Below are 18,880 nucleotides of genomic sequence, written 5' to 3'. Positions count from 1 at the left end.
TAAGAAAAAAATAATTTATACAGTTTGTCTGAACTTTATACTTTTGTGGACCTTGCTCAAATGTCGAGTTCCGTAGATCACATCATACCCAGAGCCAACCAGAGAACAAAAAGTGCTTTTCTTTATATTTCAATTTCATCACTTCGCAGAAATTGAGATCAATAACCCTGCTGTTAAAAGCTTTGTTAAGAACTTAACTGTAAAATGAAATAGTGCTCTTTCTGCTGGCTGCAAACTACAGAGATGTTAATTCGTTGGATCTCATGTCAGTTAAGGGCAAATTAGCCTTCCAGCTTCCAGTCATGACTCATTATACCATTACACTACCATGCAATTTACATCCAATAAAAACTATGACAGCGTTTTTATCCACTTCATTAAGCGACTAATTTCTCTCTTTTTTTTTTTAAGTATATTAATCTTTTATAGCTACTCACGGAGTGGCATATCTTCAGTCTATAACATTGATTGGGTCTTGGTGAAAAATAATTTTGGTGGCACATCTTTTAATGTAAATAAAGTTCTAATAATTTAATTTTTCAGTTCAGCACTGACAGTATTGATTTACTCCGCTGCCCCCCTTGACTGTAATAAAGGAGAACAGAAGAAAATCAGGATAATAGGAAATACAGTATACAGCCAGCTTCTTTGCTGGATTTATCAGAGTCTTCTTTTTATGGTAAGACATCCACAAACTCCAGTCCCCACAGTAAGTGCCAATGGCCACGATACACATCATGGCCATTGGTTCATAGGTCATAGGTCGTAATCCCTGATGTCGAATCATCATTGGGACAGCTGTATAGCTGTATATGGGAAGAGCTGTCCTGGTGAGTAAATATTCACTCATAGGAGCATTAAAAATTGGCATACATGCACAAAGAATTGTGATGTATGACAATCATATTGTGATATATGAGACATCTGCCCTTACTAACAAATAAATAGGCCGATTAGTGTTAATGCAGTTTTAGTTAAAAGGATACTGTAATTAAACCCCAAAGTGAAAATGGAGTATTCTATCGCTCAGACTCCATGTTACAACACTTCCAGGGAAGCTTTGGTTACTATTCAAAGATCTCCCCTAAGGCTAATGCTGAGCATGTGCAGAGCCATCCCGGGACTATGAGAGAATACCATACTGGCAGCCCTACAATGTGACATCATGTAAACTAGGGCATTTTGTTATTAGATAGACAGTGTCTAGATAAACAGTTAAAAACTCACCCAAATGGTCGACATGCAATAGTTTGACAGGGTGAAAAGGTCAACAGGGTCAAAAGGTCGACATTTTCAAGGTTGACATGAAAAGGGTGAAGCAGGTCAAAAGGTCCATAGGATCAAAAGGTCAAAAGGACACATAAAAAGGTTGCCATGAGTTCTTCATATTTTTTTGTCAATGTCGACAACTGTTGACATGGACCCCCAATTAGTGTAATGCAGGGGTAGCCAACGCCAGTCCTCGAGAGCTACCACAGTTCACGGTTTCCAGCCCACCTCGCAGGTACACAGGTGCATTTTACAAGATCCACAGGTGGAGCTAATTATTTCACTTGTGATTCTGTGAGGAGATCTGGAAAAAGGCTACAATTGGTGAAATGCGTACCCTTGCATGGCTAGCTTTGCTCACCACGCTTTGGGCTCGGTGCGAAGCTATGTTTGGTACACTATTATATTCTCCCACCATGCCGACATAGAAAATGATGTAAGAACAAGCCGTGTAAAAAAAAAAAATCACGAAAAACTCATGTTGACCTTGTCATGTGTCTACCTTTTTCATGTCGACCTTTTGATCCTATACACCAGGCATTCCCAACCATGGTCCTCAAGGCACACCAACAGTGCAGGTTTTGTAGATATCCAGGCTTGAGCACAGGTGACTTAATTAGTATCTGAGGGATTCTGATTAAACCATCTGTGCTGAAGCCTGGATATCACTAAAACCTGCACTGTTGGTGTGCCTTGAGGACCGTGGTTGGGAATGCCTGCTATACACCTTTTGACTCTGTTGCCTTATTGCATGTTGACCTTTTTCATATTAAACAAACAGACATATAAAAACTGCGCTGGAAAATATATTTACTATAGCTAGTATTTATTATACATTGTAAAGGCCCCCTTACACTTGTCAACTTATTGGGCGGTATTCAATGAGCCAGAATCGCCAAGTTTTATGGCGATTCTGTGTTTTTTTCATGTGTGCCGGCGATTTTATGAGCTGTATAAGCGAATCACCCTATTCAACGTCGTCTATTCGCCGCTGACGACCGGTGAATGAAGCACCAATCGCCAAATGTGATTCTCTACAAATCGCCGGTATTTGTCTATAGGAATTTTCATGGGGATTCGCCGGTAGTCGACGGGAATCACCCATGAATCGCCAAAAGTGTATTCAATGAGAAGTTGGCGATTCTTATTTCTTGTTTCATATCGCCGTTCCTCACCGAGTGTCCCTCGTCATCTTTTTATGGTGAATTTTTTTAGGAACCTGTGAAATAATTGGTTTTAAGTGTTCAATTTAACTCTGCAAGTGTAATGTATTATTATTTGCTGCCCTTGTGTGATGTGATGGTCGTAGAAGTGCTATACAAATATATATTTAATTTTTTGAGGTATTTTTTTTTTCTCCCACAAAGCACTGTTCTTACCCATGGTGCACCTCACTTACCCATGATTCTCCTCCCCACCTCACTCCTTCGTTTGGCCTTTGAGGAGATTACACAGCTTTTGCAGTCTGCTGTATTGGAAACGTTTTTGTAGGGTAATTTGCGTTTTTTTGCATTTCACTGCAATTTCTTTAACACTGACTACAGTAATGGAGCTGTTCAGGGATACTATTGTTGTTTTCATGCTGAATGCCAGTGTGGAGGAGGAGGTAGATATGATGGAACACGACACTAGTATTCCGGCGATAGCTCCATTAGGTGAGTCTGTGCGGGTTTCAGTCCCACGTCCACGCCACTTTCGTACTAGGCGTGAACTGGGTGATCTCACCGAGGCGGAGGTGATTTTTAATTATCGCCTTTCGTCTGCGGCAATCCATATGCTGTACGATCTCATGGAGCCAGACCTGGTAGCACGGAAACGGGGCAATCACGCACTCACCGGTTTCCAGAAACTGTTGGGTGCGTTGCATTTTTTTGCGTCGGGCACATTCCAGCCCACTTTAAGCCAAACATGCGGTTATTCACAGCCAACCCTCTCCCGCTGTATAGCACAGGTCAAAAAGGCATTCCGCAAATTAACGACCCAGTATATTAAATTTCCTGATCAAGACAGCGAATGGAATGAGATCAAATTTGGTTTTTTCTCAAAATGGAAGTTTCCCAGTGTTTTGGGCGCGATCGACTGCACCCATGTGGCGTTCAAACCACCGCGTGCATCAGAGGAATGTTTTCGGAACCGAAAACACTTCCACTCGATGAACGTTCAGGTGGTTTGCGACCACCAAATGAAAATAACCAACCTCCTTGTGGGTTTTCCTGGGTCGGCCCACGACTCGTTCATTTTAAGCCAGTCCGCCCTGTATGCCGATTTCGAGCACGGCCGAATGCCGGACGGCTGGCTGTTAGGTAAGTAGTATGTTTTTTTTTGGGGGGGGGGTTTTGATTTGTCTTGAAAATCAAACATTGTTAATAATGTAATATTTTTTTTTTTGGTTTCCATAGGTGATGCGGGTTACCCCAATAAGGACTGGCTCCTGACCCCATTATCTGATCCTGTGGGCGAAGCTGCTGAAAGGTACCAAAGGGCTCACACGACAGCGAGGGCTGTAATTGAGCGAACCTTCGGTGTCCTTAAAAGCCGGTTTAGATGTTTAGACATGACCGGCGGAGCCCTTTTATACTCACCGGCAAAGGTTTGCGGCATAATTAATGCTTGTTGTATTTTACACAACATTTGCATTGCAAACCGTTTGCCGGTGACCGTGGATGCCGCGGTTTTCCGGCATGGGGACCTTTCAACAGCTTTGCTCGCCGGTATGAATGAACGAGTGGATGCGAGAGCTCGACTCATCCGGTCATATTTTGCCCAATGTGAGTATTTGTAGTCCAAAGTGTGTTGCTTGTTTGATTAGTTATATGATATTTGACACTTTTCATTAATTTATGTTTTCCAGAGTTCGGTTTGGGCACGTTAGTGTTTTGGCCTGTTGCCGTTGTTCCTTTGGTTTTCTACGGTTCTTTTCCACTGTTGTGGATGTTTGCCGCTGTTGTTGCGTGGCTGCTATCCCAAGGCTACGTTTCAGTTATCCCGTGAGTATCGCTCCGCCTGGGGGAAGGTGGGGAGGGTTTGGGCCCTGTGAGGTGTCACTAACCCCTTTTTTTTCCGCAGCCTATTCCTGCTTAATACTTTCTGGAGGGCCCTACAAGCAGCTGGATCCTGTGTGCAGCGGATGAACCCCTGATGTGTGAGGGCTGCTGGCAGGTGTGGGTGCGTGATGCCTTTCCCATGGGCTACTGTGAAGTTACCCGGTGAGTATCGCACCCCCTGGGGGAAGGAGGGGAGGGTTTGGGCGCTGTGAGGTGTCACTAACCCCATTTTTTTATTTTCCGCAGCCTATTCCTGCTTGATAATTTCTGGAGGGACCTACAAGCAGCTGGATCCTGTGTGCAGCGGATGAACCCCTGATGTGTGAGGGCTGCTGGCAGGTGTGGGTGCGTGATGCCTTTCCCATGGGCTACTGTGCAGTTACCCGGTGAGTATCGCTCCAGCTGGGGGAAGGAGGGGAGGGTTTGGGCCCTGTGAGGTGTCACTAACCCCATTTTTTTATTTTCCGCAGCCTATTCCTGCTTGATAATTTCTGGAGGGACCTACAAGCAGCTGGATCCTGTGTGCAGCGGATGAACCCCTGATGTGTGAGGGCTGCTGGCAGGTGTGGGTGCGTGATGCCTTTCCCATGGGCTACTGTGCAGTTACCCGGTGAGTATCGCACCCCCTGGGGGAAGGAGGGGAGGGTTTGGGCGCTGTGAGGTGTCACTAACCCCATTTTTTTATTTTCCGCAGCCTATTCCTGCTTGATAATTTCTGGAGGGACCTACAAGCAGCTGGATCCTGTGTGCAGCGGATGAACCCCTGATGTGTGAGGGCTGCTGGCAGGTGTGGGTGCGTGATGCCTTTCCCATGGGCTACTGTGCAGTAACCCGGTGAGTATCGCTCCCCCTGGGGGAAGGAGGGGAGGGATTGGGCCCTGTGAGGTGTCACTAACCCCTTTTTTTTATTTTCCGCAGCCTATTCCTGCTTGATAATTTCTGGAGGGACCTACAAGCAGCTGGATCCTGTGTGCAGCGGATGAACCCCTGATGTGTGAGGGCTGCTGGCAGGTGTGGGTGCGTGATGCCTTTCCCATGGGCTACTGTGCAGTTACCCGGTGAGTATCGCTCCCCCTGGGGGAAGGAGGGGAGGGATTGGGCCCTGTGAGGTGTCACTAACCCCTTTTTTTTATTTTCCGCAGCCTATTCCTGCTTGATAATTTCTGGAGGGACCTACAAGCAGCTGGATCCTGTGTGCAGCGGATGAACCCCTGATGTGTGAGGGCTGCTGGCAGGTGTGGGTGCGTGATGCCTTTCCCATGGGCTACTGTGCAGTTACCCGGTGAGTATCGCTCCCGCTGGGGTAAGGAGGGGAGGGTTTGGGCCCTGTGAGGTGTCACTAACCCCTTTTTATTTTCCGCAGCCTCTTCCTGCTTGATAATTTCTGGAGGGACCTACAAGCAGCTGGATCCTGTGTGCAGCGGATGAACCCCTGATGTGTGAGGGCTGCTGGCAGGTGTGGGTGCGTGATGCCTTTCCCATGGGCTACTGTGCAGTTACCCGGTGAGTATCGCTCCAGCTGGGGGAAGGAGGGGAGGGTTTGGGCCCTGTGAGGTGTCACTAACCCCTTTTTATTTTCCGCAGCCTCTTCCTGCTTGATACTTTCTGGAGGGCCCTACAAGCAGCTGGATCCTGTGTGCAGCGGATGAACCCCTGATGTGTGAGGGCTGCTGGCAGGTGTGGGTGCGTGATGCCTTTCCCATGGGCTACTGTGCAGTTACCCGGTGAGTATCGCTCCAGCTGGGGTAAGGAGGGGAGGGTTTGGGCCCTGTGAGGTGTCACTAACCCCTTTTTTTTATTTTCCGCAGCCTATTCCTGCTTGATAATTTCTGGAGGGACCTACAAGCAGCTGGATCCTGTGTGCAGCGGATGAACCCCTGATGTGTGAGGGCTGCTGGCAGGTGTGGGTGCGTGATGCCTTTCCCATGGGCTACTGTGCAGTTACCCGGTGAGTATCGCTCCCCCTGGGGGAAGGAGGGGAGGGTTTGGGCCCTGTGAGGTGTCACTAACCCCTTTTTTTTATTTTCCGCAGCCTATTCCTGCTTGATAATTTCTGGAGGGACCTACAAGCAGCGGGATTTGCAGTTTCTTTTGCTGGTCTCTGGACGGGGAAGTCTCCAGCGGGTGAACCCCTAAAGTGAACAGGACCTGCAGGACCAAAGGCTGTACCTGTCATGTGCGAGCACATTCATTAAAACCAAATCTGGGGTGAGTATGGAACTACGTGGGGGACTGGTGGTGGGAGGCTATAGGAGACAGTCACCGATCATTAACCCCTTCTTTCTTCTTTGCAGTTTCTTTTGCTGGTCTCTGGACGGGGAAGTCTCCAGCGGGTGAACCCCTAAAGTGAACAGGACCTGCAGGACCAAAGGCTGTACCTGTCATCTGCGAGCACATTCATTAAAACCAAATCTGGGGTGAGTATGGAACTACGTGGGGGACTGGTGGTGGGAGGCTATAGGAGACAGTCACCGATCATTAACCCCTTCTTTCTTCTTTGCAGTTTCTTTTGCTGGTCTCTGGACGGGGAAGTCTCCAGCGGGTGAACCCCTAAAGTGTACAGGACCTGCAGGACCAAAGGCTGTACCTGTCATGTGCGAGCACATTCATTAAAACCAAATCTGGGGTGAGTATGGAACTACGTGGGGGACTGGTGGTGGGAGGCTATAGGAGACAGTCACCGATCATTAACCCCTTCTTTCTTCTTTGCAGTTTCTTTTGCTGGTCTCTGGACGGGGAAGTCTCCAGCGGGTGAACCCCTAAAGTGAACAGGACCTGCAGGACCAAAGGCTGTACCTGTCATGTGCGAGCACATTCATTAAAACCAAATCTGGGGTGAGTATGGAACTACGTGGGGGACTGGTGGTGGGAGGCTATAGGAGACAGTCACCGATCATTAACCCCTTCTTTCTTCTTTGCAGTTTCTTTTGCTGGTCTCTGGACGGGGAAGTCTCCAGCGGGTGAACCCCTAAAGTGTACAGGACCTGCAGGACCAAAGGCTGTACCTGTCATGTGCGAGCACATTCATTAAAACCAAATCTGGGGTGAGTATGGAACTACGTGGGGGACTGGTGGTGGGAGGCTATAGGAGACAGTCACCGATCATTAACCCCTTCTTTCTTCTTTGCAGTTTCTTTTGCTGGTCTCTGGACGGGGAAGTCTCCAGCGGGTGAACCCCTAAAGTGAACAGGACCTGCAGGACCAAAGGCTGTACCTGTCATGTGCGAGCACATTCATTAAAACCAAATCTGGGGTGAGTATGGAACTACGTGGGGGACTGGTGGTGGGAGGCTATAGGAGACAGTCACCGATCATTAACCCCTTCTTTCTTCTTTGCAGTTTCTTTTGCTGGTCTCTGGACGGGGAAGTCTCCAGCGGGTGAACCCCTAAAGTGAACAGGACCTGCAGGACCAAAGGCTGTACCTGTCATGTGCGAGCACATTCATTAAAACCAAATCTGGGGTGAGTATGGAACTACGTGGGGGACTGGTGGTGGGAGGCTATAGGAGACAGTCACCGATCATTAACCCCTTCTTTCTTCTTTGCAGTTTCTTTTGCTGGTCTCTGGACGGGGAAGTCTCCAGCGGGTGAACCCCTAAAGTGAACAGGACCTGCAGGACCAAAGGCTGTACCTGTCATCTGCGAGCACATTCATTAAAACCAAATCTGGGGTGAGTATGGAACTACGTGGGGGACTGGTGGTGGGAGGCTATAGGAGACAGTCACCGATCATTAACCCCTTCTTTCTTCTTTGCAGTTTCTTTTGCTGGTCTCTGGACGGGGAAGTCTCCAGCGGGTGAACCCCTAAAGTGTACAGGACCTGCAGGACCAAAGGCTGTACCTGTCATGTGCGAGCACATTCATTAAAACCAAATCTGGGGTGAGTATGGAACTACGTGGGGGACTGGTGGTGGGAGGCTATAGGAGACAGTCACCGATCATTAACCCCTTCTTTCTTCTTTGCAGTTTCTTTTGCTGGTCTCTGGACGGGGAAGTCTCCAGCGGGTGAACCCCTAAAGTGTACAGGACCTGCAGGACCAAAGGCTGTACCTGTCATGTGTGAGCACATTCATTAAAACCAAATCTGGGGTGAGTATGGAACTACGTGGGGGACTGGTGGTGGGAGGCTATAGGAGACAGTCACCGATCATTAACCCCTTCTTTCTTCTTTGCAGTTTCTTTTGCTGGTCTCTGGACGGGGAAGTCTCCAGCGGGTGAACCCCTAAAGTGTACAGGACCTGCAGGACCAAAGGCTGTACCTGTCATGTGCGAGTACATTCATTAAAACCAAATCTGGGGTGAGTATGGAACTACGTGGGGGACTGGTGGTGGGAGGCTATAGGAGACAGTCACCGATCATTAACCCCTTCTTTCTTCTTTGCAGTTTCTTTTGCTGGTCTCTGGACGGGGAAGTCTCCAGCGGGTGAACCCCTAAAGTGAACAGGACCTGCAGGACCAAAGGCTGTACCTGTCATGTGCGAGCACATTCATTAAAACCAAATCTGGGGTGAGTATGGAACTACGTGGGGGACTGGTGGTGGGAGGCTATAGGAGACAGTCACCGATCATTAACCCCTTCTTTCTTCTTTGCAGTTTCTTTTGCTGGTCTCTGGACGGGGAAGTCTCCAGCGGGTGAACCCCTAAAGTGAACAGGACCTGCAGGACCAAAGGCTGTACCTGTCATGTGCGAGCACATTCATTAAAACCAAATCTGGGGTGAGTATGGAACTACGTGGGGGACTGGTGGTGGGAGGCTATAGGAGACAGTCACCGATCATTAACCCCTTCTTTCTTCTTTGCAGTTTCTTTTGCTGGTCTCTGGACGGGGAAGTCTCCAGCGGGTGAACCCCTAAAGTGAACAGGACCTGCAGGACCAAAGGCTGTACCTGTCATCTGCGAGCACATTCATTAAAACCAAATCTGGGGTGAGTATGGAACTACGTGGGGGACTGGTGGTGGGAGGCTATAGGAGACAGTCACCGATCATTAACCCCTTCTTTCTTCTTTGCAGTTTCTTTTGCTGGTCTCTGGACGGGGAAGTCTCCAGCGGGTGAACCCCTAAAGTGTACAGGACCTGCAGGACCAAAGGCTGTACCTGTCATGTGCGAGCACATTCATTAAAACCAAATCTGGGGTGAGTATGGAACTACGTGGGGGACTGGTGGTGGGAGGCTATAGGAGACAGTCACCGATCATTAACCCCTTCTTTCTTCTTTGCAGTTTCTTTTGCTGGTCTCTGGACGGGGAAGTCTCCAGCGGGTGAACCCCTAAAGTGTACAGGACCTGCAGGACCAAAGGCTGTACCTGTCATGTGCGAGCACATTCATTAAAACCAAATCTGGGGTGAGTATGGAACTACGTGGGGGACTGGTGGTGGGAGGCTATAGGAGACAGTCACCGATCATTAACCCCTTCTTTCTTCTTTGCAGTTTCTTTTGCTGGTCTCTGGACGGGGAAGTCTCCAGCGGGTGAACCCCTAAAGTGTAAAAGACCTGCAGGACCAAAGGCTGTACCTGTCATGTGCGTGCAAGGTGTTAAGTAATGTTGTTTCTCATCAATAAATTTTACATGTTTATTTACCTCTCGTCCATGAAACCAGTTCATGTCAAATGGAATATAGCTAGCTTGAGTTTGTGTTTGATTTTGGTAGAGTTTTTAAACTATTGAAAATAGTGATAAATCAATCAATTATATGGTCAAATCTAAGTTATCTAAGCTATGGGAACACTCTCCCAAAATCATTTGCTTTCTGAAACTATCACCCTGTTATAGGCCCAGAAATTCGCTTTTTGGATCAATCACTACTGTTATGAGATGGCGGGGATTGCTCCCAATATTTCACTGAGACACCTTCAGAAATCTATTTAGGTGTATTTGGCAAGAATGACATATTTAAGGAAAAGCTTAGAAATAGGAGTATCAGTGAAATATAAACCCAAAAAGTACTTGGTGTAAACCGGCACCAATCTGGAAACTCCTAGCTTGTATGCATGTAAAATAAAAAAAAAACCTTAATATTTATCTGACACTGACCCTTTATCATTTTTTTCAGTCGTTTCAAAAGAAAATGGTTCACAACTGAAAAATGGAATAATACTCATCTGATACCTTTTTAATAACATTCAGAAGCAAGAAAGCAGTCAATATATTTGAAAAACTTTATTTATCTTTTTTTCACATGTTAAATTCCGAAATAAATTAATACCATGGTAAAGACTTTCCCGGTGTCAATTCTTCATCCTTACCGTCGGTATAACCTGCAAAAAAGGAGAGCAAAGTTTTGTAATTGGTATCAAAAACCTATTTGGGAAAAGATGTGAGTTGCAAGCTGTGGGCACCGGATGCAGAGTAAGCGTTGTGGTAACGCACAAGCCAGCCACACTTCAAATGCGCCTGGTCTGGGCGTTAGCACAAGGGACAAGATGTGACTTGCAAGTTGTGGGCACCGGATGTGGGCACCGGATGCAGAGTAAGCGTTGTGGTAACGCACAAGCCAGCCACACTTCAAATGCGCCTGGTCTGGGCGTTAGCACAAGGGACAAGATGTGACTTGCAAGTTGTGGGCACCGGATGTGGGCACCGGATGCAGAGTAAGCGTTGTGGTAACGCACAAGCCAGCCACACTTCAAATGCGCCTGGTCTGGGCGTTAGCACAAGGGACAAGATGTGACTTGCAAGTTGTGGGCACCGGATGTGGGCACCGGATGCAGAGTAAGCGTTGTGGTAACGCACAAGCCAGCCACACTTCAAATGCGCCTGGTCTGTGCGTTAGCACAAGGGACAAGATGTGACTTGCAAGTTGTGGGCACCGGATGCAGAGTAAGCGTTGTGGTAACGCACAAGCCAGCCACACTTTAAATGCGCCTGGTCTGGGCGTTAGCACAAGGGACAAGATGTGACTTGCAAGTTGTGGGCACCGGATGTGGGCACCGGATGCAGAGTAAGCGTTGTGGTAACGCACAAGCCAGCCACACTTCAAATGCGCCTGGTCTGTGCGTTAGCACAAGGGACAAGATGTGACTTGCAAGTTGTGGGCACCGGATGCAGAGTAAGCGTTGTGGTAACGCACAAGCCAGCCACACTTCAAATGCGCCTGGTCTGTGCGTTAGCACAAGGGACAAGATGTGACTTGCAAGTTGTGGGCACCGGATGCAGAGTAAGCGTTGTGGTAACGCACAAGCCAGCCACACTTCAAATGCGCCTGGTCTGGGCGTTAGCACAAGGGACAAGATGTGACTTGCAAGTTGTGGGCACCGGATGTGGGCACCGGATGCAGAGTAAGCGTTGTGGTAACGCACAAGCCAGCCACACTTCAAATGCGCCTGGTCTGGGCGTTAGCACAAGGGACAAGATGTGACTTGCAAGTTGTGGGCACCGGATGTGGGCACCGGATGCAGAGTAAGCGTTGTGGTAACGCACAAGCCAGCCACACTTTAAATGCGCCTGGTCTGGGCGTTAGCACAAGGGACAAGATGTGACTTGCAAGTTGTGGGCACCGGATGTGGGCACCGGATGCAGAGTAAGCGTTGTGGTAACGCACAAGCCAGCCACACTTCAAATGCGCCTGGTCTGTGCGTTAGCACAAGGGACAAGATGTGACTTGCAAGTTGTGGGCACCGGATGCAGAGTAAGCGTTGTGGTAACGCACAAGCCAGCCACACTTCAAATGCGCCTGGTCTGTGCGTTAGCACAAGGGACAAGATGTGACTTGCAAGTTGTGGGCACCGGATGCAGAGTAAGCGTTGTGGTAACGCACAAGCCAGCCACACTTCAAATGCGCCTGGTCTGGGCGTTAGCACAAGGGACAAGATGTGACTTGCAAGTTGTGGGCACCGGATGCAGAGTAAGCGTTGTGGTAACGCACAAGCCAGCCACACTTTAAATGCGCCTGGTCTGGGCGTTAGCACAAGGGACAAGATGTGACTTGCAAGTTGTGGGCACCGGATGTGGGCACCGGATGCAGAGTAAGCGTTGTGGTAACGCACAAGCCAGCCACACTTCAAATGCGCCTGGTCTGTGCGTTAGCACAAGGGACAAGATGTGACTTGCAAGTTGTGGGCACCGGATGCAGAGTAAGCGTTGTGGTAACGCACAAGCCAGCCACACTTCAAATGCGCCTGGTCTGTGCGTTAGCACAAGGGACAAGATGTGACTTGCAAGTTGTGGGCACCGGATGCAGAGTAAGCGTTGTGGTAACGCACAAGCCAGCCACACTTCAAATGCGCCTGGTCTGGGCGTTAGCACAAGGGACAAGATGTGACTTGCAAGTTGTGGGCACCGGATGTGGGCACCGGATGCAGAGTAAGCGTTGTGGTAACGCACAAGCCAGCCACACTTCAAATGCGCCTGGTCTGGGCGTTAGCACAAGGGACAAGATGTGACTTGCAAGTTGTGGGCACCGGATGTGGGCACCGGATGCAGAGTAAGCGTTGTGGTAACGCACAAGCCAGCCACACTTCAAATGCGCCTGGTCTGTGCGTTAGCACAAGGGACAAGATGTGACTTGCAAGTTGTGGGCACCGGATGCAGAGTAAGCGTTGTGGTAACGCACAAGCCAGCCACACTTCAAATGCGCCTGGTCTGGGCGTTAGCACAAGGGACAAGATGTGACTTGCAAGTTGTGGGCACCGGATGTGGGCACCGGATGCAGAGTAAGCGTTGTGGTAACGCACAAGCCAGCCACACTTCAAATGCGCCTGGTCTGGGCGTTAGCACAAGGGACAAGATGTGACTTGCAAGTTGTGGGCACCGGATGTGGGCACCGGATGCAGAGTAAGCGTTGTGGTAACGCACAAGCCAGCCACACTTCAAATGCGCCTGGTCTGTGCGTTAGCACAAGGGACAAGATGTGACTTGCAAGTTGTGGGCACCGGATGCAGAGTAAGCGTTGTGGTAACGCACAAGCCAGCCACACTTTAAATGCGCCTGGTCTGGGCGTTAGCACAAGGGACAAGATGTGACTTGCAAGTTGTGGGCACCGGATGTGGGCACCGGATGCAGAGTAAGCGTTGTGGTAACGCACAAGCCAGCCACACTTCAAATGCGCCTGGTCTGTGCGTTAGCACAAGGGACAAGATGTGACTTGCAAGTTGTGGGCACCGGATGCAGAGTAAGCGTTGTGGTAACGCACAAGCCAGCCACACTTCAAATGCGCCTGGTCTGTGCGTTAGCACAAGGGACAAGATGTGACTTGCAAGTTGTGGGCACCGGATGCAGAGTAAGCGTTGTGGTAACGCACAAGCCAGCCACACTTCAAATGCGCCTGGTCTGGGCGTTAGCACAAGGGACAAGATGTGACTTGCAAGTTGTGGGCACCGGAGGTGGGCACCGGATGCAGAGTAAGCGTTGTGGTAACGCACAAGCCAGCCACACTTCAAATGCGCCTGGTCTGTGCGTTAGCACAAGGGACAAGATGTGACTTGCAAGTTGTGGGCACCGGATGTGGGCACCGGATGCAGAGTAAGCGTTGTGGTAACGCACAAGCCAGCCACACTTCAAATGCGCCTGGTCTGTGCGTTAACACAAGGGACAAGATTTGGGGACAAGATAGATTAGAGGGTGCACTTGGGTATTACTCACCAATAGGTATGTAGCTTTGGCATTCTCCCCGTTTTGGATTTTAGGAGTTGAAAATCAATTTCCAATGCACTGCACCCTGAAAAAATGAAAAAAAAAAAAAAGGTGTTTGCACTGGGTGTAATTTTGATAAATATTAACAAATGGTTTAAAGGTTGCATTACAAGGGTAGAAATGTGGGATCAGATTGCTCTTTTTATGGCCCATTATTACATCCACCATATGTAAGGAGCTTTCATCATTTCCCAACAATTATCAATGTATGCACGCGCATGCATTGCATAACTGTTACGCCCAACTCCTTAGTGAACACAGCTGTAGAAAAAATTTGCAAGGGTTAAATAATCATAAGAAAAGACAAACTGAAAGTAGGAGAAAAGAAAGCTTTGTATATTAACATAAAAACAAACAACATGTAAAATAAATGGAAATATACGACCGTGTTCACTGTGCAGGGTCCTCCTCCGCCGGTCCCGGCCTTTGGGCGGTTGAAGCTCGAGCAGGAGATGTGCGATGTGGTGGCGTCCTTGGTCTTTGGCTGGAGGGTGGAGGAGGTGGATACATTCCAGCGTAGCCTTGGTATGCCTGAGAAGATCCAGCCCACGATGTTTGGAGATGCGCAGGCTCCTGATGCCGACTTGATGAAGATGGTGGCATCCACGGTGAAGGGGTGGCTCTCGCTGGTTGTCCCACGTTGTCCGGATTGTATCTCTGCTGCAGGGAACTGGCGATCATCATGCAGCTTGCCGCAATTTGTGTCTGGCAGGTGGAAATTTGTCTCAGGGTCTCCTGTTGACACGCTGCATTCTCAACCAACTTGTAGATCCCGGTCATCATCACCTGGTTATCCTCTCGACGTCGGCGTTCGGATTCCACCCAGTCTTCATGCCGTCTTCGCTCTATTTCGGCCCAATCCTCCTGGCGTCTTCGCTCGATGTCGGACATCGTTGTGGCCAGTGTTTCAAGATGCTTCTCCATGGCTGTCATCCTCTGCTCCATCATGATCCGGTACTGGTTCTGATGATCTTCTATTTCAGATGCCAATTGCCGGACTCTATGGACGCGCGTTGGAGCCTGTTCTCTCTGGATGTCCTCCACGAGCTGCATTCCGGCTATAAAAAAAAAGGACAAGATAAATAAATTTTATCAATTCCACACAATGTAATCTTTAAAAAAATAAAAAAAAACCACAAGGTTACAAAAAGATGGCAAAAGCTTACAATCCATCAGTGGTGGTCTGGTGGGATCCACCTCCTCCTCATCTTCAGACGCTTCCTCGATGTCCTGGATGGAATGATGATAACTTGGAAGCTGATGGGCCAATCCTCCACTTGCTGTAGATCCTTCTTCACCCAGTGGGGTTTGCAAGCTGCTGTCTTCAAATCCTTGAGAGGTGTCTTCTGTTTGAATGGACGATTCAAACTGACTGATCGAGTACAGATCCAGGGTGATGGTCTCTTCCTGTGTTGACGGTTCTTCAGCCGGTTGGCTAACATGGGTGTCTTCTGTCCGATCTTCAGCAACGACAACTGTTGAAATTAGAATATACATTTTAGAACATTGCAAAATAATTTTAGAGAGCAAAGTAGTACAAATAATTACCCTGCTCCTGAGTTTGCGAAGGTGCTGTTTCTGCAGGTGTTGTCTTCCGTCTTCTTCGTTGCGCAGGTGGAATTTGCGCTTCCAGAGCATTCAACACTTCTGCTCTGCGGACATTGGACTCCACAGAGCCTGGAACACCTTCCACCATGATTGGATTCATGTGTTCCTGGATGGCTCGTTCCCACGGCTGCCATGAAACTTGTAATGGTGGTCCGCCTCCAGTCTCAATTATATGTTGCCTGACTTGGCCCATCTTCCGTTTTGTGTGCCGTCGACAATCATTGTATCGTTTGTGGCATTTGTCGATCGACCTGACGTTGCCACTCACTGCTGTAATCTAAGATGCAAAACATCACATTATAAACAATCAAATAATGCACTTTTTTAAATGGATTTATTTAAAAAAAATAATGCAATGAACCTTCTCTGCAATCGAGGCCCATATTCTTTTACGCTCTCTACTGCTCGTTTCCTGTCTTCTTTGTCCACACAGTTGGTCATAGAACTTGTGGACCATTTCAACCAGCACGTTGCTTTCTGCAGTAGTGAACGGGATGCTCTCTTCTTCTCCCTCGGCAAGTTGGTCTAGGGGAACCTTTTTTTTCCTGCCAGGTTTCTTTCTCGCTACGGGTGGTTGGACCCCAGAACCACTGGGTTGTTCGTCCAGTGTTCTGTCTGTAGCCTTTAAAAAACAAACAGTGTCAGCAAAATTACACATAGATTTAGCATATATTAAACATTAACTTCATGATGTATTAAGTATTTGGCCACGCCCCTTTCCGTCATATGTTGTTCTCCTGCATCTTTCTGCGTTTCAGCAAAGAGAACTGCGAAATGCCGGCGATAACCGGAAATTATCACGGACTGTATTCATATCTGAGCTGGGTTCCCCAGACTGCTGTATATAGGGGACATCACAGGGCTGTATGTCGGACAATAATAGGATGTTATACTGAATAATCCAAACAGGTTATTCAATTAGGATGAGTATGTGTGCTACTGGAGGGAAATATTCCCTCATGTTATGTAAATGGCTGTAATATGTTCCCTAAGCTTTGTATACTGTATCCCATACTGCTACATATGCATATGAAGGCAAGAAGAGCGTTTTATGAACACAAGAGAAACTGGGAGGATAAGCGTTGCCCGTGGTTACGTCACTGCCTCCTGGTTATGTTGTTAGTAAACTGTGATGGTAGCATGAATAAGGGATTTGCTACAATGAAGTTAATTATGGCAGTCTTCCCGAATGCTTAATACCTAAAGAATATAACTGTATATCTAGAGTCAAATGGTCCGGCTAGAAGCGACCAAAAGCTTAGATTAGAATCTGTTTAGTTTGTGTATATTTTTTGGTTCAGGGATCAAAGGGCCTCTTTATATATCATGCAACCGCACCCAGCATAGGAAGGGTTAAAAATTCCAGAGGGTGGTGGAGAGGGGTGCCTTTGGGATTTAAGTGGGTGTTTGCAGGGAGAGAGAGGCAGAGAAGTGTCCGAGCGTCAGCGCTTGGAGTTGTGGACTAGCGTGTCCTGGCCATCTGATGTTAATCTGAAGGATAACATGGTAAGGTTCTGATAACGTGAATAATACTGATGACCTTTCTGTATATAATGTATATAGACTTTAAATGCTGATTTTACATGTAGAACCCGTGTGTAAAATAAAGGTAATACTTTGGTATCTTTGCTATTGTTTATTCCTGTGCAATCTTTGGAACTAGGAGTGACCCCGGGGCTCTGCGTGAGGCTTAAGTCGCGCTGCGCTGCTGCATGATCCCGGGATCTTCAAACTGGTTGCCAAGGGGGGGGGGGTCAGCAGAGTAGGTGAGCAGGCTATCAACGCGGCGGGGGACTGGACCAGCTGACACGCTGATCTAAGTCACATTTGCATCATCCTTTACCCCGCCACCCTGACAGTGCGCAGATCTACTCTGCTGAGAGCGGCTGTTACAGCATCCTATCCTGTCCCCACCCCTCCTCACTGCTCTCAACAGCAGAGTGGACTTAGGATGCAGAGTTTGAAAAGTTAACCTGCTCTCATGCAGGGTTCGTGATGCGCAGCGGCAGCAAAATATATAAAACCTACAGTCATCGGCGTCCGGTGGCCACTGTTTAATGGGTCCCGGCGCCCACTTTTAGGGTAAAATACGCGCTAGTGCGTTGTGGCGAAACCTGTCTATTCATCAAGTTTTAAAGAAGTTACCTGTGTCCTTCTCCTTTTAGTTGTTTGTCTTGATTGAGGTGTTCCTTCTCGATCTCCATGCTCCATGTCGTCCTGCACCGGCCGGCCAGGGTTACTTGTGGATATCCTATCACCATCTTCCTCCCTTGTAGTCATCTCCACTGGACTCGTCTCACCTGAAATAGAAAGAAGAGGGGAAAGGGGTTCCACGGTCCTTGTCCGATGAGACATTCCTGTGGAATATAAACACAGATATAGCAATATTAATTTACATTTTTTTACCTTTACTGTGCAATTAACCTACCTTAAGAAAATTTTGTGAAAATGACACTTAGGGGCGAGGCGAACCCAAGTGGGGTGCAAGGTGCAGGCATGCTTGTCAGGGATGCTGGGGTGTAGTGGGGGGGATCCCGACATGCTATGTTCGTGACCCAGGGCCCCCATTTTAAAATGGCTGCAGGTTTTTTTTTTTTTCTTCCTTTTTTTTGGCTGCAGTCATTTTAAAATGGGGACTCACGACCACGCCCAAAGCATGAAGGGCACCCACCACAACACTCCAGCACCCCAAACAAGCATGCAGCATGGCCGCACATGGCACCCACACATGATCCACAATAAAAAAAACCCCAAACAGGCAATTTTGTGAAAATGACACTTAGGGGCGAGGCGAACCCAAGTGGGCTGCAAGGTGCAGGCATGCTTGTCAGGGATGCTGGGGTGTAGTGGGGGGGATCCCGACATGCTATGTTCGTGACCCAGGGCCCCCATTTTAAAATGGCTGCAGGTTTTTTTTTTTTTTTTCATTTTTTTTGGCTGCAGTCATTTTAAAATGGGGACTCACGACCACGCCCAAAGCATGAAGGGCACCCACCACAACACTCCAGCACCCCAAACAAGCATGCAGCATGGCCGCACATGGCACCCACACATGATCCACAATAAAAAAAACCCCAAACAGGCAATTTTGTGAAAATGACACTTAGGGGCGAGGCGAACCCAAGTGGGGTGCAAGGTGCAGGCATGCTTGTCAGGGATGCTGGGGTGTAGTGGGGGGGATCCCGACATGCTATGTTCGTGACCCAGGGCCCCCATTTTAAAATGGCTGCAGGTTTTTTTTTTTTTTTTCCATTTTTTTTGGCTGCAGTCATTTTAAAATGGGGACTCACGACCACGCCCAAAGCATGAAGGGCACCCACCACAACACT

At 48.3% G+C, this 18,880-nt stretch overlaps 1 protein-coding gene and 2 long non-coding RNA genes across 3 annotated transcripts; 2 read left to right on the top strand and 1 right to left on the bottom strand.

Annotated features, from left to right (window-relative positions):
- Positions 1 to 4,590: 4,590 nt before the first annotated feature.
- LOC146058954 (uncharacterized) lies at positions 4,591 to 5,118 on the top strand. The gene is made up of 3 exons (XR_014470062.1): positions 4,591 to 4,699; positions 4,784 to 4,923; positions 5,008 to 5,118. It is a non-coding gene; the product is annotated as an uncharacterized LOC146058954 (long non-coding RNA).
- An 805-nt stretch (positions 5,119 to 5,923) lies between these two features.
- Positions 5,924 to 6,391, top strand: LOC146058953 (uncharacterized). The gene is made up of 3 exons (XR_014470061.1): positions 5,924 to 6,037; positions 6,122 to 6,261; positions 6,346 to 6,391. It is a non-coding gene; the product is annotated as an uncharacterized LOC146058953 (long non-coding RNA).
- Positions 6,392 to 14,174: 7,783 nt separating this feature from the next.
- On the bottom strand, positions 14,175 to 18,053 carry LOC146058478 (uncharacterized). Its single transcript, XM_083170768.1, has 5 exons — positions 17,697 to 18,053; positions 15,913 to 16,173; positions 15,492 to 15,828; positions 15,110 to 15,418; positions 14,175 to 15,001 (listed from the first exon to the last, which is right to left on the bottom strand). The coding sequence occupies exons 1-5, from the start codon at positions 17,904 to 17,906 to the stop codon at positions 14,334 to 14,336; spliced, it is 1,785 nt and encodes a 594-aa protein (XP_083026894.1). The 5' UTR covers positions 17,907 to 18,053; the 3' UTR covers positions 14,175 to 14,333.
- Between the last annotated feature and the right edge of the window lie 827 nt (positions 18,054 to 18,880).

The sequence above is a fragment of the Crinia signifera genome, chromosome 2 (genome assembly GCF_055691185.1).
Source record: "Crinia signifera chromosome 2, ASM5569118v1, whole genome shotgun sequence".
NCBI classification, from domain to species: Eukaryota; Metazoa; Chordata; class Amphibia; order Anura; family Myobatrachidae; genus Crinia; species Crinia signifera.
Note: the sequence above shows the minus strand (reverse complement) of the source record. Positions and strands in the feature narration are given on the sequence as shown.